Here is a 16,692-nt window from a genome sequence, read left to right as displayed (position 1 = left end):
ACGGGGTTTCACCATGTTGCCCAGGCTGGTCTCAAACTCCTGGGCTCAAGTGATCCTCCCTCCTCGGTCTCCCAAAGTGCTGGGATTACAAGTGTGAGCCACTGGCCCAGATTAGGCATTTCTTAAACTGAAACCTTATCTTTTCCATCAGGGTCCCCCAACCACCGGGATTTGCTGCAGCATGAAGCCACTAGCAGGGGTTTAGTAAATAATCAGGCTGATTGGTCAAGCATCCTTACACACTCAACAGCCAGAGGCCAGGGCCTCTTTGCACGGTCAGAAACTGGGATCCACAGTAGATGTGGGGCAGACAGGGCTCGTGTTTTTCCCTGGGTTATCTGTTTCCCGCAGTTACCTCTATCCTGGTCACTTCATGAGAGAGATCTTTTATCGTGGAGTCTTGACAGGACTTGATTTGGGTTATTAACTCCAGGAAGACTCGGCCTCGATAAGCTAAACCATCCCTAACAGAGTCGGGAATATGCTAGGGCAAGCGAGAGAAAAACAGAGAACAGGGGTGAGAGAAAAACGGAGAAAAAGGGTGAGAGAAAAAGAACAGGCCAATCTCCTTTGAAACCCTTGAGGCAAAGACAAGGTTGTCCAGTCACTGCCTGCCCGGGGCTTACTCCAACCACAATCCCAGAGAATTCCAGACACCTCCACACCAGGAAACCTCTGGGCACTGAGCCCTCTTCTGCACCCTGGGAACCTGCCTGCCCCATGGAGGCCCATTTCCCACAATGCTCCAGGCTGGGTGGGAACTGTGTTCCCACAATGCTTCAGGCTGGGTGGGAACTGCGATCACTGAGTCTGCGCTCCCGGCCTGGCCAATCAGAGCCTGCCCCGCCTCCTTGGCCACAGGGATCCAAGGGGAGCACACAGGCCCTAAGGAGGCCAATTAGAACGTCTCTCTGGCCTTCCCTGCTGGAGGCGGTGTGGTGAGGTTCCCAGCCCGGAGGCCTGACTGCGGGAGGAGGGAATGAGGCGGGGTGGGGTGGGGAAAGGAGCGGGAGGGCCTCCCAGTGGCCTTGAGGGCCAGTGCCTGTGGTTCTTCCTCAGCATCCTTCCCTGCCTCGTTCCTTCCCAGGGCCTCTTTGCACTGTCAGAAACTGGGATCCACAGTAGATCCGGGCAGACAGGAGTCTTGTTTTTCCCTGGGTTTAAGACAGTCTGAGTTGGGTTTCTGGCATTTACCACCATTCCTGAATAACCTCGTGCTTCCTCACACTTGCCTGTGCTGTGTCCTCTGTCCTGCGCGCCCTTCCCGCCTGCTGAAAATCTTACCGTGGTCTCCTCTCAAAGCCCCTTCCTCAGGGAAAGCCCAGAGCTTCCGCCTGCTTCTTTCTGGTGCCCCCAGTGGTGCCTCCACGCCTGTCCCACATGCACGTGGCTGGTCATGGACAGGCTTCACGTCCTCCCCAAGACCCCGAGGGACAGAAACCAGGGCACGTCCCAGGCCCTAGTGCTTTACTGGGGGCAGCTCTACCTCCGCTGTCCCCTAGAGCTGATGTGACAAACTTACAGCGCCTTCTTCCTGGATCCTGAAAGGGGCCTTTTTACCTCCGTGCAGAGTCAGGAAGCTGGGGCCAAAGCAGGGCAGGAAGCCAGAGTACACTCCTGGAAGGAGAGAGAGAAGGGTCGGGCGCAGGACGAGGGGAGTGGGAAGTGGGCACGAGACTTTGCTTGCCTTCGATCTCTTCTCCGGTGGACGAGATCTGGTTGAGGGACAGGCTGGCAGTCCCAATCTCATCCGAGCAGTCCTTCCTGTGGCTGGAGAGAAACACTCCTCAGGCTGAGCCCCTGGCCCAGCTCTCATTTCCTCCTTCCCTGTGTGCTTCACCCTCCACCAGGTTGCTCACCAGTCCAAGACTCTGAACTTGATGTAGCTGGAGAGGCAGGGTAGCTGTCGGGGGAAGGAGAGAGGAGAGGTGGGTACACATTCGGATGGTCTGGTCCTCGTGGAGATTTTAAGAACAGGTAAGGAGTCGCGGGTCTGGGACCAACTCCTGGCTCAGTTACCAGCGAGTCACTTAATCACAGAAAAGCTGGATTTCCAACCAGGCTGATGGAGCTTTGGCTTTAGGGCCTCTTATTTGTTTTCTGGGGGTTTGTTTTGTTTTGAGACAGGGTCCTCCTCTGTCACCCAGAATGGAGTGCAGTGGCATGATCATAGCTCACTGCAGCCTACACCTCTCAGGCTCAAGCGATCCTCCTGCCTCAGCCTCCTGAGTAGCTGGAACTACAGGTACCTGCTGCCAAACCTGGGTAATTAAAAACAATTTTTTTTTTTTTTTGTAGAGACAGGTGCCTTACTATGTTGCCCAAGCTGGTCTTGAACTCCTGGGCAAAAGCAATCCTCCTGCGTCAGGCTCTCAAAATGTTGGGATTATAGGTGTGAGCCACCTCGCCCAGCTGGGCCTCCCATTTGAATGGGCCCCTTGCAGGGTCCTGGGAGGGGCCTGGAACTTGTCATATGATCGTTTTGTATTTATGTTTTTAAAATGGCCCTCTGGCCAGGCATGGTGGCTCACACCTGTAATTCCAGCACTTTAGGGGGCTGAAGTGGGCAGATCACTTGAGCAGCCTGGGCAACATGATGAAATCCTCTCCCTACAAAAAATACAAAAATTAGCTGGGTGTGGTGGCACTCGCCTAGAGTCCCAGCTATTCAGGAGGCTGAGGTGGGAGGACTGCTTGAGCCTATGAGGTTGAGGCTACAGTGAACCATGATCGTGCCACTGTACTCCAACCTGGTGACAGAACAAGACCTTGTTTCAAAAGAGAGAAAAAAAAAAAAGTCCCCTAATTGCATAAGCTTCAGGCCCTGCGACACCTGAGTCTGCCCTGACTGTGGGCTGGTAGATATTACTGTCCTCGCACGGCCCCTTTCAGTCTGAATGCACATTCACCAAACCATCTCATGGAGAGGCCATGGGCCCAGAATGTCTTCATCATGTCTAGCCATCAACTTTTTAAACAGTGGTATATTTGTCTCCTCAAAGAATAAATAAGCCAGGCACAGTGGCGCAAGCCTGTAATCCCAACACTTTGGGAGGCCAAGGTGGGCAGATCACCTGAGGTCAGGAGTTCGAGACCAGCCTGGTCAACATGGAGAAACCCCGTCTCTACTAAAAATACAAAATTAGCTGGGCGTGGCGGCGCATGCCTGTAATCTCAGCACTTTGGGAGGCCAAGGTGGGCAGATCACCTGAGGTCAGGAGTTCGAGACCAGCCTGGTCAACATGGAGAAATCCCATCTCTACTAAAAAATACAAAAATACAGGGCATGGTGACACGTGCCTGTAATCTCAGCTAGTCGGGAGGCTGAGGCAGAAGAATCGCTTGAACCCAGGAGGCGGAGGTTGCAGTGAGCCAAGATCACACCATTGCACTCCAGCTTAGGCAGCAAGAGCGAAACTCCGTCTCAAAAAAAAAAAAAGAAAGAAAGAAAGAATACATAATAATAGCTGCCTCTTTAGGAGGTTTCTGTTGCCCCTGGCTTGTGCTAAACAAATTCCATAGACCAGCTGAGTGGGCTCTCCTAAAAAACTCTTTTTTTTTTTTTTTTTTTTGAGACGGAGTCTCGCTCTGTGGCCCAGGCTGGAGTGCAGTGGCCGGATCTCGGCTCAGTGCAAGCTCCGCCTCCCGGGTTCACGCCATTCTCCTGCCTCAGCCTCCCGAGTAGCTGGGACTACAGGTGCCCGCCACCACGCCCGGCTACATTTTTGTATTTTTTAGTAGAGACGGGGTTTCACCGTGTTAGCCAGGATGGTCTCGATCTCCTGACCTTGTGATCTGCCCGTCTCGGCCTCCCAAAGTGCTGGGATTACAGGCTTGAGCCACCGCGCCCGGCCCTAAAAACGTCTTGAACCAGGTGCTATGATTATTCCCATTTTCACATGGGAAAGCTGAGCTCAGAGAGGTTGAGCTCCTGAAGTTCTCATGCTACACGCAGTTGCCAAAGCCTCAGAGCCCCTAACCACTCTGCTGTAACCCTGTGGGGGCTGTGACTGTCCCTATAAAGAGACGGGGAATGAGGCCTAGAGAGGCAGAGGGACTTGCTCAAGGTCACGTAGTAAGGGGTGGAGTCAGGATTCCAACCCAAGCTTCTGTGTCCTATCTTCACTCTATAATATGGTTTCCTTAATTATTTTTAAAAAGAAAGAAAGAAAAGAGGCCAGATGCGGTGGTTCACGCCTGTCATCCCAGCACTTGGGAGGCTGAAGTGGGAGGATTGCTTGAGGCCAGGAGTTCAAGACCAGCCTGGGCAACATAGTGAGACCCCACCTCTATCAAAAATACACAAAATTAGCTGGGCATGGTGGCTCGTGCGTGTAATCCCAGCTACTCGGGAGGCTGAGGCACAAGAATTGCTGGAACCCGGGAGGCGGAGGTTGCAGTGACCTGAGATTGCGTCGCTGTAGTCCTGCCTGGGCAACAGAGCAAGACTCTTGTCTCAAAAAAAAGAAAGAAAGAAAAAGAGAAAAATAAATAGAAGAAAAAAAATCCATGTGTCCATGTGTAAAATAGAGCTGCAGGGTTAAGGCCAGAGCGTGACCCCAAATCCTCAGTCCTCTCCACTGGGGCCTCTTCTCCTTACAGCAGTTCTTGGGGTGCTGCTGGGAACCTCCCAGCTTTCCATTTTCTTCATCCAATTCTCCCCGGGTCCTGACAGCTAAGGGGCCAAGGAGAAGAGGAAAGGGCTTTCCAGGTGAGCAGCTAGTAAGAAAGGAGGAAATTGCCCAGGCTAAGGAAGGACATTGGAAGGGGAGAGGTGGGCACCAGAAGGCATCCAGGTCTTCCAAAGTTAAGAATCCTCCAAGTTCAGATTTATGGCCGAACCACCTTCCATCCATCCTGCTAATAATTCTCCTCCCGCTTCTCAGTTCCTCGTCTAGTGTGCTGCCTCCCCTTCTGCCCTGAGGCCCTCGGACTGACCATTGGCACAGGCCAGTTTTCTGCAGTGCCCCGGGCTCTGCTCCCCCTCTGACCACCTGGCCTCAGATGCTACCATCTGTGTGGTTGGCTGTTCTGCCTCTTCAGAGTGAGGCTCACACCTGCCTGCTGCATTTCCAAAGGGCTAGAGACAATCAGGCCAGTATCCAAAGGGCCCCACCCTGGAGACTGTGTTCTGGGGAAAATGGATGAGGTTCCAGTGGGTGTTTGGACGTCTTCAAATGTTGGAAGGCCTCGGCCTCTCTCAAGGATGAGGGAGGGCCTGGCCTGTGCCATTGGTTCTGAGCCTGTAACAAGATGACAATGGCCGGGCACGGTGGCTCACACCTGTAATCCCAGCACTGTGGGAGGCCAAGGCGGGCGGATCACCTGAGGTCAGGTGTTCAAGACCAGCCTGGCCAACATGGTGAAACCCCGTCTCTACTAAAAGTATGAAAATTAGCCGGGGTTGGTGGTAGGCACCTGTAGTCCCAGGTACTCACAGCTTGAACCCAGGAGGCGGAGATTGCAGTGAGCTGAGATCGTGCCATTGCACTCCCGCCTAGCTGACAAGAGTGAAACTGTCTCAGGAAAAAAAAAAAAAAAAATGAACAAAGAAGATGAAAAAAGAGGATTTCCCAAGGCTCTGAACAGCCACAGAGCATCTGAGGATCCCAGCCCTGTGCCCTCACCACAGGCCAGAAAAGGTGGGAGGGAGCCTGGCAAGGATGGCGGACGGACTAGGCCTCCTCTGAAATGTCTTCCTACTTTCAGAGTCTATAAAATCATCCAAGGAGGCAGGGATTATGAGGAATGGTTGAAAATGATGACTCACAAGAAGGCAGACTGGGTAACTACTGGAAGCATCAAGGAGGGGAGTTCACAGGAGGGAGAAGGAGAGCTCATTAGCTAATTTTGTATTTCACAACATATGAGGAAGCAAAACACTCTCTGGGTTGCCAAATCCGTGTCACACAAATTTCTATGTGCCTGCACTTGTAAGAGAGCTCAAGTTCTCTCTCAGAACTGTGTTCTTATTTTACACACAGCTCTTAGAAGCCTGACTTAGAGTCAAAAGGCCAGTAAGGCTCCACCTTCAAGAGAACTGTCATCCACAACAGCTGATAGGCGATGAGACAGATTGAAAGGTGATCAAAATCAGACTACAGAATCCCACAAAGAAAGCGTCTGGGAGCCATTTAGTGTAGGAACAAGTAGCCCAGTACTGCAGATAGCCCAGGATAATAACTATGTTCCCGTAATGGCTCCAGGCCATCAACAAAAAGCTCTAATTATATTCAGGGCAAGTTGCTGAGAAGATAAGAAAATGTATATTATCATTTAAAATGGGTCTTTAAAGGGATTTGTTTTGTTTTTATATGTGGGTGAAAGGGTACATTTAAGTTCTCTGGAAAGTTCAGTTGTATGATCCACTCATTGCTTAATATATCTACCAGAATCTAGTCATTCTGCCTGTACCTATTTACCTAAGAGAAATGAAAGCATATGTCTATGCTAAGGGTTGTACACAAGTGTTTACAGCTTCATTGTAACAGCCGCAAACTGGAAACGTTCATAAACAAGGAAACGGATAAGCAAACTGTGGTACATCCATACAATAGAATATTACTCAGCAACAAAAAGAATGAACCACGGATACACAGCAACAGCATGAATTAATTTCAGAATAATTATGCTGAGTGAAAGAAGTCAAACAAATAAGGGTGCTTACTGAACGATTCCATTTCTATGAAACACTAGGAAATGCAAGCTAATCCATAGTAACAGAAAGCAGATTGGTGGTTGCCTGGGGATGGAAGGGGGTGGAACGGGAATCACAGGGAGGGATTCCCAAGGGGCATGAGGCAACTTTTGGAGGTGATAGATATCTTCATCATGCTGATTGTAATGGTGGGTTTCCTGGATGTGTACATATTTTAAAATGTATCAAATTGTACATTTCCTTCCTTCCTTCCTTCCTTCCTTCCTTCCTTCCTTCCTTCCTTCCTTCCTTCCTTCCCTCCCTCCCTTCCTCCCCACCCTCCCTCCCTCCCTTTCTTTCTCTTTCTCTCTTTTCCTTCCTTCCCTTCCCTTTCCTTCCCTTTCTTTTTCCTTCCTTCCTTCCTTCCTTCCTTCCTTCCTTCCTTCCTTCCTTCCTTCCTTCCTTCCTTCCTCCCTCCCTTCCTTCTCTCTCTCTCTCTCTCTCTTTCTTTCTTTCTTCTAAAAGTACGAAAATTAGCCAGGCTTGGTGGTAGGCACCTGTAGTCCCAGCTACTCATTCTTTCTTTCTTTCTACTTACTTCTTTCTTTCTTCTTTTATATTTTTCTGAGACTGACTCTCCCCCTGTTGCGCAGGCTGGAATGCAATGGCTCGGCTTGGGCAACAGGCTGTTATCACCTACTGAGCTGAAGTGTTTGCTCAGATAAGTAGGTGATACCACGGCTCAGCTCACTGCAACTTCCACCTCCCAGGTTCAAGCAATTCTCCTGCGTCACCCTCCCGAGTAACTGGAACTACAGGCGTATGTCACCACGCCCGACTAATTTTTATCTTTTTAGTAGAGTTGGGTTTTGCCACTGTTGGCCAGGCTGGTCTCAAACTCCGGAGCTCCAGTGAGCTGCCCACCTCAGCCTCCCAAAGTGCTAGGATTACAGGTGTGAGCCACCATGCCCGGCCAAATTGTACCTTTTAAATATCTACAAGTCATACATACCATTGACATAGGTATGTCAATGATAACTCAGTAAAGCTGTAAAAGGTAAAGTTTTCCATAATGTGCCCTGGGCTTCCTCATGCTCCCTATCAGGCAGAGTCCCCCTTGTCATGCTTCTTGGCCCCCACCCTCTTGTCTTCACCCCCACACAACTATCCAAACTTCCCTTCTACGTTAGGGGATGTAGGAGAAGGGTGGGCATGATGGAGGAGCCATACCTGAATCTGGAAGGTCAGGATCTGGTTCCATATCGGGTTGTCGGTTTGCGTCTGCATGTGTGTCCTGAGCTGGAATGTGCCAAAGCAGTGTTGGTGCCAGCCTGCCCCCTCCTCCCTCCACTGGCCTCACCTTCCAGCTCTTCCTGTCCAGCCCCCGGTGGCCACTGTCTGCACACAGAGGTGCTCCAGCTCATCCCTGCTCTCAAGACACCTACACAACTTCTCAGCAGCAATAGCACCAGTCCTTCGTGTACTTATCTGAAGTGTTTGCCAGATTCAGATTTCTCATATTTTTCCTTAAGTCAGCTTTCAATAGACTTCATTTTTAAATAGATATAGGACTACTAACCTTACTATATGAGTGTATACACATAGATTTTGCTAGATAAATTCTAAGATTCCAAAAGAAAAATGGGTAAAAACACAGCTAACGGCAGCAGCATGCCTCTTTCAAAACCATCAGTTGACTTCATTTTTAAGCAGTGGTATCTGTGAAACCAAGTGTTACTTGGCCTTATTAAACCTTTTAAGGTACACAAGATGAACACAGAAGTATCAAAATTTTTGAAAACTGTGTGTCACTTACCACCTGAGAACGTTTCACCTAGCTTTGGAGGTACCCAACCACTCACTGGGACATACTCAGTATGGTGGTTTTAAATATGTCCACGATTTCTTTGGTACTCCTCCCTTCAAAAGGTAGACATTATTTTCTCTCTGCTTATGTGTGGGCTGGATTTAATGACTTGCTTGCAACAAACAGAATGTGGTAGAAATTCTGCTTGGCAAATACGGAAACAAATCTATTTAACTTTAACCTAGCATTCTCCGAATTTGAACATAGGACCCTTTTTCACCCATGACACCCAACAGCACACTTTGGAAAATGCTATTCCGTATTCATAGAGGTTCACGGAGTGTCAGCAACTCTCTCGCCCAGAACCTTCGTTTACACATGAAGAAACTGAGGAATGGCGACAGTTTCAATGTTGTTCACTCATTGGCATGTTTCACTCATGCACTCATTCTTCTACATGTATTTGGTTTTGGGGGGGCATCTGGCATGCAGAGAATAAGACATGGCCTCCACCTGCACAGAGGTCCAGGTGCAGGGGTGAGTGCTTCTCTCAGTGGGTGACTGGGAGATGACTCCTGTGGTCTTACCCACCGGGCCACCCTCCTCTCCACACTACTTTCTCTAGGTGCCAGTCTCTCTAGGTCTCAGAACATTTCTACGCTTACCTTTTCCCCAATTAGTTCCACCTCCAACTGAGGATTCACTGACTGCTGTTTCTCTATGAACAACAAGTTAAAAGACATCTGAGCCAGCAGCATATTTTTTCAGGGGGAGGGAATAGAGTGGAGACAGAACAACTGAAAACCCTCCCCTATAATTTAGAGGGGTGCCCCCCGGGCAGACCTGTCTCCAGTTACCACCGTGCCCCTTCTTCTTCCACACAATGGCATGGGGTGGGGGGACGTAGGGAGCCTTGAGTCTGCATCTGGCCGTCATAGGCCGGGGGTGTGAGGCCCATTTGAAAGGGTGTCCCTGGCACTTCCACAGGACAAGTCTCGGGGCATTCCAGTCTCACCCTGTCCCCCTACCCCAAACTGTAGTTTAGTATCAAAAGGAATGAGGAAACTCCATGAGGATCCAGGGTGCCACTGTGTAGGGAACCTCAGGGCTGCTCCCTCCCCTGCACCCGGACTCACTGAGGTGAAGGTCCTCTGCGCAGTAGATGAAGAACTGTAAGTAAGCCATGTTGATCGGGACTACCGCTGACTTGAAGATCTGAATATCGGTGTCATCGGCCCCATACAGCTGCTTTTGATCTATCTGGAGGGACCAGAGAGCTGATATAGTCAAGGTCATGTGGAGGTCACAGGCAAGGACCCCAGACTTTGCTTCCCCAACCTCCCACTTGGTGCAGGGGGATGGGACAACCCTGCAGTGACACAGCGGACAAAGGAGAGATTTGATGGTCACCGCCCAGGGTGAGGCCCAGGGGTGCCCCCAGGAGGCAGCCAGGATAGGATAGGTTCCTGGGGCATTAGGGGCAGCTCACCAGGGCCTGGTCTCCCACACCGAGGGCACAGATGGTGACTTTCAGGTAGCCTGTCACACCACTGCTGGGATTATTTGGTTGGCAGAGGCCTAGCCATTTCCTTAGGAGTGTGTGACCTGGAGAGGCAGAGGGGCCATGGGAGATCTGCCTCCAGCCTCCTTCCCTCTTCCCTGAAACCAGCCTTTGTTTTAGGAGGAGGGGAAGGTGGAAATACGTCTCGGGCATCCTGTGTTCTATCCAGTGGCAGAGGAAAAGGGGAGTCACGTGTACCATGAAGCAATGATAGCGTGCTCACAAGGCTGCCAGCTGTTGCCTCTAGGAAACAGGGACCCCTGTTTATGCCTTGGGAACCTACTGTTCTCACTGTGGCCTGGTCTGGAACGAGGCACTGTAGAGGCAACCATTTTCCTCAACCTGGTGTGTATGTTATAGCCAGGTACGGTGGAAACTTCCACTCAAACTTTAATCTCCCAATACTGGCCTAAAAAAATAGAAATCTAACCCAGGATGGTAATAAAAGGCCAGCACTTGACCGAAAGGGATGCCCTGAGTTTTTCGGAGAAAGATGCTACTATTATAAAGTAAAACAGGCCAGGTGCGGTGGCTCACGCCTGTAATCCCAGCACTTTGGGAGGCTGAAGTGGGTGGATCACCTAAGGTCAGGAGTTCGAGATCAGCCTGGCTAACATGGTGAAACCCCATCTCTATTAAAAATAAAAAATTAGCTGGGTATGGTGGCGCATGCCTGTAATCCCAGCTACTTGGGAGGCTGAAGCAGGAGAATCACTTGAACCCAGTAGGCAGAGGTTGCCGTGAGCCGAGATCGAGCCACTGCACTCCAGCCTGGGTGACAGATCGAGACTCCATCTCAAAAAATAAAATTAAATTAAAAAATAAGGTAAAATAAAATACCACAATGTACAGTAAAATATTATCAAATACAGAAAATAATTTACAATCTCTAATACTTCCCTCCACCCATGTGTTGGACATACGGGGATTTTAAGGTATTTTGACCCCGGCCTGATTTTTCTCAGAAGACATACATATTTGCCATAAGTGTTACCTACCTGGAGAATGGTAGATAAACCCAATATCTGTCTGAAAAGACAAGAGTGGGGTGAGAATGAGTTAGGGCCTGCAGCCAAGATTTGTAATACCAACTAACCTGACCCAACTCCTAGCTGTTGGGGCTTCAGTATGTTCTCTGCCCTAACTCCTTTCATCTTTACAGCAGCCTGGGAGGTAAGCCCATTATCACCTTTACTCTGCAGAGGAAGACACTGAGTTTGAGAGAGGTGCCCAAAGTCTTACAACCAGTCAGTGAGAAAGCCTGCGTGGAAAATGTCCTCAACACTGCACTGTGCCACCCTCTCGACCAATGCAGCCCGACTCTACCCTACTCCTGGGTCAGGGAAGGGCTCACTGCTCCTGGGGAAGACGATGGTTAAGGTAAGAGGTAGGAGTTGATAAAGAAACTACGGGTTTTCTCTTTCCCCTTGGAGATAGTTTCTGACACAGAGGTTTGAGGAATGTGGTTCGGGATGGAAGGTGACATATGTGGGGCAAGCTGCTATGGAACATTAGGGCCACCCATAATGTGTTCTTAGATACAGCAACACAGCACAACCCATCAAAGAAAAGCTTGATAAATTGGACTTCATCAAAAGGAAAATTTTTGCTTTTGAAAGACACCATTAGGAAAATGAGGCCGGGCGCGGTGGCTCAAGCCTGTAATCCCAGCACTTTGGGAGGCCGAGGCGGGTGGATCACGAGGTCAGGAGATCGAGACCATCCTGGCTAACATGGTGAAACCCTGTCTCTACTAAAAATACAAAAAAAACTAGCCGGGCGTGGTGGCGGGCGCCTGTAGTCCCAGCTACTCGGAGGCTGAGGCGGGAGAATGGCGTGAACCCGGGAGGCGGAGCTTGCAGTGAGCCGAGATCTGGCCACTGCACTCCAGCCTGGGCGACACAGCGAGACTCCGTCTAAAAAAAAAAAAAAAAAAAAAAAAAAAAAGGAAAATGAACAGGCTGTTGGCCGGGTGCGGTGGTTCACGCCTGCAATCCCAGCACTTTGGGAGGCCGAGGCGGGTGGATCACGAAGTCAGGAGATTGAGACCATCCCAGCTAACATGGTGAAACCCCGTCTCTACTAAAACTACAAAAAAATTAAGCGGGCCCCTGTAGTCCCAGCTACTCGGGAGGCTGAGGCAGGAGAATGGCATGAACCTGGGAGGCGGAGCTTGTAGTGAGCCGAGATTGTGCCAGAGTGACAGAGCGAGACTCCGTCTCGGAAAAAAAAAAAAAGAAAGAAAGAAAATGAACGGGCTGTCATACTCTGGAAGAAAATATTAGCAAATCATATATCAATAGTTAGAAAACAAACAATCCAAGGAAAACAAGCTAAAGGTTTGAACAGACACTTCACCAAAGAAGATATACAGATGACAAGCACATGAAAAGATGTTCAACATCATTAGTCATCAGGAAGGTTTAAATTAAAATCACAACGAAATACTACTACACACCATTAGAATGGCTAAAATAGAAAAGATGGACTAGATCAAGTATTGTGGAGAATGTGGGGCGACTGGAACTCTAATACACTGCTGCTGGGCATGTACAGTGGCACAACCTGTTTGGAATTTTGGAAAAAAACTTTTAGAAATTTTCCTTAAAAAGTTAAACATACACCTCTGGGTGCAGTGGCTCATACCTGTAATCCCAGCACTTTGGGAGGCCGAGGCAGGCTAATACAAAAATTAGCCAGGCATGGTGGCATGCACCTGTAATCCCAGCTACTCGGGAGTTTGAGGCAGAAGAATCGCTTGAACCTGGGAGGCAGAGGCTGCAGTGAGCTGAGATTGCACCACTGCACTCCAACCTTGGTGACAGAGTGAGACTCTGTCTCAAAAAAAAAAAAAAGTTGACTGGGTGTGGTGGCTCACGCCTGTAATCCCAGCACTTTGGGAGACCAAGGCAGGTGGATCACAAGGTCAGGAGTTCGAGACCAGCCTGGTCGACAGTCTCTACTAAAAATACAAAAATTAGGCCAGGCGTGGTGGCTTAAGCCTGTAATCCCAGCACTTTGGGAGGCCGAGATGGTCGGATCACGAGGTCAGGAGATCGAGACCATCCTGGCTAACATGGTGAAACCCCGTCTCTACTAAAAAAAATACAAAAAGCTAGCCAGGCAAGGTGGCAGGCGCCTGTAGTCCCAGCTACTCCGGAGGCTGAGGCAGGAGAATGGCATGAACCCAGGAGGCGGAGCTTGCAGTGAGCTGAGATCTGGCCACTGCACTCCAGCCTGGGCGACACAGCGAGACTCCGTCTCAAAAAAAAAAAAAAAAAATTAGCCACATGTAGTGGTGGGTGCCTGTAATCCCAGCTACTTGGAAGGCTGAGGCAGGAAAATCATTTGAACCCAGGAGGGGGAGGTTGCAGTGAGCTGAGATCAAGCCATTACTCCAGCCTGGGTGACAGGGCAAGACTCCAACTCCAAAAAAAAAAAAGTTAAACATGTACCACATATACCTACCGTATGATTTAGTCATTCTGCTTCTACATATTTTCCCAAGAGAAATTAAAGCTTACGTCTACACTCAGATTTGTACACAAATGTTTACACAGCCCCATTATAGCAGCCTCAGACTGGAAACAATCTAAATGTCCATTCACAAGGGAATGGATAATTAAACTGCGGTACATCCATACCCTGGACTATTACTCAGCAGTAAAAAGGAATGCACTGCTGACAAATGCAACAACGTGGATGAATCTCAGAATAGCAATGCTGAGGGAAAGAAAGCAGACACAAAAGGGTAGAGAATGTATGATTCTATTGATAAGAACTAAAGGAAATACTTATCTATTAATGTGAACTCTGGGAAAGAAACGTTCGCATAATAACAGAAAGCAGATCAGTGGTTGTCTGGGAATGCAAGGGGGTAGGATGGGAATGAGACGGAGTGATTCCCAAGGTGCATTAGGCAACTTTTGGAGGTGACAGATGTGATGGATATATTCATTATCTTAATTGTGATGATGTTTTTTTCCTGGGTGTGCACATATTTTTAATATATCAAATTGTACATTTTAAATATGTACAATTCATTGTATGTCAATGACACTTCAATAAATCCATAATATAAAAAAAAACAGGGCAAGGCACGGTGGCTCATGCCTGTAATCCCAGCACTTTGGGAGGCAGAGGCGGGCGGATCACTTGAAGCCAGGAGTTTGAGACCAGCCTGGTCAACATAGTGAAACCCCATCTCTACTAAAAATACAAAAATTTGCTGGGCGTGGTGGTGCGTGCCTGTGGTTCCAGCTATCCCTGGGGGCTTCGGCAGGAGAATCGCTTGAACCTGGGAGGCAGAGGATGCAGTGAGCCAAGATCGCACCACAGCACTGAAGCCTGGGTGACAGAGCAAGACTCTGTCTCAAAAAAAAAAAAATATATATATATATATATATATATAAATTAAAAAATAAAAAAACAATAAAAACTCAGTCACTTCTAATGAAGCAACAGATTCAGGCGGTGATCACCATTAGCTGTTAACAACATAAAATGAGAGACCAGCAGACGTTCTGTGCCTTCTGTTAAAGTCCCTTTGCCAACTGATTGGTTCAGACTGATCTAAACTCTAGATAGGGAAGCAGGGTGGGTGAATGCAAAATGATCCCTTGAAGATGAAATCAGCAAAATCCAGACCAGAGAAAATGCTACAGGTCCAGCTACCCAGTTTCTTTAACAAATAAGTTGCAAATTAAAAAAAAAAAAAAAGGAGAGGAAGTGGGGGGAACAGGGAGGACCAACAGAGTAAAAGGAAACTAAAATGCATATTAACCACTTGCAATGAATGGACCTGGTTTGGAATCCTGATTTGTTTTTTGTTTTTTGTTTTTTGTTTTTTTGTTTTTTTGGTTTTTTTTTTGAGACGGAGTTTCGCTCTGTCGCCCAGGCTGGAGTGCAGTGGCGCAATCTCTGCTCACTGCAAGCTCCGCCTCCTGGGTTCACGCCATTCTCCTGCCTCAGCCTCCCGAGTAGCTGGGACTACAGGCGCCCGCCACTGCGCCCGGCTAATTTTTTTGTATTTTTAGTAGAGACGGGGTTTCACCATGGTCTCGATCTCCTGACCTTGTGATCCACCCGCCTCGGCCTCCCAAAGTGCTGGGATTACAGGCGTGAGCCACCGCGCCCGGCCTTTGTTTTTGTTTTTATGAGACAGAGTCTCTCTCTGTCGCTCAGAGTGGAGTGCAGTGGCAAAATCTTGGCTCACTGCAAGCTCTACCTCCTGGGTTCAAATGATTCACCTGCCTCGGCGTTATGAGTAGCTGGGATTACAAGCATGTGCCACCATGCCCAGCTAATTTCTGTATTTTTAGTAGAGATGGCCATGTTGGCCAGGCTGGTCTTGAACTCCTGACCTCAGGTGATCCGCCTGCATTGGCCTCCCAAAGTTCTGGGATTACAGGTGTAAGCCACTGTGCCCAGCCTGGAATCTTGATTTGAACAAACTGTAAAAGGAATATGTAAAACAATTAGGGGAATTTAAACATTGACTAGGTATTTAATGCTACCTAGGAATTATAAAGGTTTTTAGATGTGATAATTGTATGTGGTTATGCTTAATAAAATCCTTATGTTTTCGCAATACATACTGAAATGTAGAAAGATAAAATGATATGATGCTTGAGATTTGATTCAAAATAATTCAGTGGTGAAAGGGAAAGGGGCTAGGTGTAGGTAAAACACAACTGACTGTGAATTGATGAAGATGACTGATGAGGATATGGGAGTTCATGATACCAAAATAAAAAGAAATAAAAAAATAAGCTCAGCTGGGTGAGGTGGGCACATTCCTGTAATCCCAGCACTTTGGGAGGCTGAGGTGGGAGGACGGCTTGAGTCTAGGAGTTCTAGACCAGGCTGGGTAACACAGTGAGACCCACTCGCTACAAAAAAAATTTAAAAATTAGCCAGGTGTGGTGGTGCACACCTATAGCCCTAGCTACTCAGGAGGCTTAGGTGGGAGGACTGCTTGAGCCTGGGAGTTCGAGGCTGCAGTGAGCCGTGATCGCACCACTGCACTCCAGCTTGGGTGACAAAGCAAGATCCGGTCTCAAAGGAAAAAAAAAAAAGAAGCTCGGTTAAACTCAGGTTTTCTCTGACCTCTATAACTTAGTCAGTTGATGTCACTGGTCACTATCTAGAAATTATGCGGTGGCCTTTGTCAAGAGCACATTTTTCACCTCCTACCATCTAACATTTCTAGAATCCCTCTGTATGTTTTTTTCCAAGGGTGGTCCCCCTTTCCTAACATCGTAGATTTAGTAAATAAAAATAGAAGAGACCCACTTAAATTAAAATTTCAGATAAACAATGACTACTTGGTTAATACACATATGTCCCTGCAATATTTGGTGAGAAGCCTTGTAATATTTGGGATATACTTATATTTAAAATGTATTTTTTTGTTTATCTAAGATTAAATGTAACTGGGCATCCTGTATCTAACCTAGCAACCTACCTTTTCCTGATCTTTTTGGATTTGGAGAATCTTAGTTTAGCCCATCACGACTGCAAACTCTCCTAATCTCTCAGCCTCTTTCCAAATCACATCTTTTCACTCTGTCCTCAAAGGCAGCGATCTTTCTCTGAGTTTCCCTAACATGTAAGCTCACCTTTTGGATCCTCTGCTTCTACCTCCTGGAGGCAGAGATTTGAACTGTGTTCACAGTATCGTGGGTG

The 16,692-nt window shown here is 48.3% G+C and overlaps 1 protein-coding gene across 25 annotated transcripts in view; it reads right to left on the bottom strand.

Annotated features, from left to right (window-relative positions):
• FER1L5 (fer-1 like family member 5) overlaps positions 1–16,692 on the bottom strand; it is a 65,107-nt gene that overhangs the window by 34,928 nt on the left and 13,487 nt on the right. For 22 of the 25 annotated variants that reach the window (XM_073023204.1, XM_073023214.1, XM_073023202.1 and 19 more), the window contains 9 exons: positions 11,004–11,034; positions 9,934–10,049; positions 9,581–9,704; positions 9,110–9,162; positions 7,868–7,936; positions 1,860–1,903; positions 1,688–1,770; positions 1,523–1,617; positions 356–484 (listed from right to left, as the gene is read on the bottom strand). In XM_073023204.1, coding sequence (XP_072879305.1) covers positions 356–484; positions 1,523–1,617; positions 1,688–1,770; positions 1,860–1,903; positions 7,868–7,936; positions 9,110–9,162; positions 9,581–9,704; positions 9,934–10,049; positions 11,004–11,034 — 744 coding nt within the window. Of the gene's footprint in view, positions 1–355; positions 485–1,522; positions 1,771–1,859; positions 1,904–7,867; positions 7,937–9,109; positions 9,163–9,580; positions 9,705–9,933; positions 10,050–11,003; positions 11,035–16,692 lie in introns of those variants that run through there. The other 3 variants (XM_073023209.1, XM_073023221.1, XM_073023223.1) reach the window with 3 other exon arrangements.

This window comes from Chlorocebus sabaeus, chromosome 14, assembly GCF_047675955.1.
Source record: "Chlorocebus sabaeus isolate Y175 chromosome 14, mChlSab1.0.hap1, whole genome shotgun sequence".
Lineage (NCBI taxonomy): Eukaryota > Metazoa > Chordata > Mammalia > Primates > Cercopithecidae > Chlorocebus > Chlorocebus sabaeus.
This window is presented reverse-complemented; position numbering and strand designations above follow the sequence as displayed.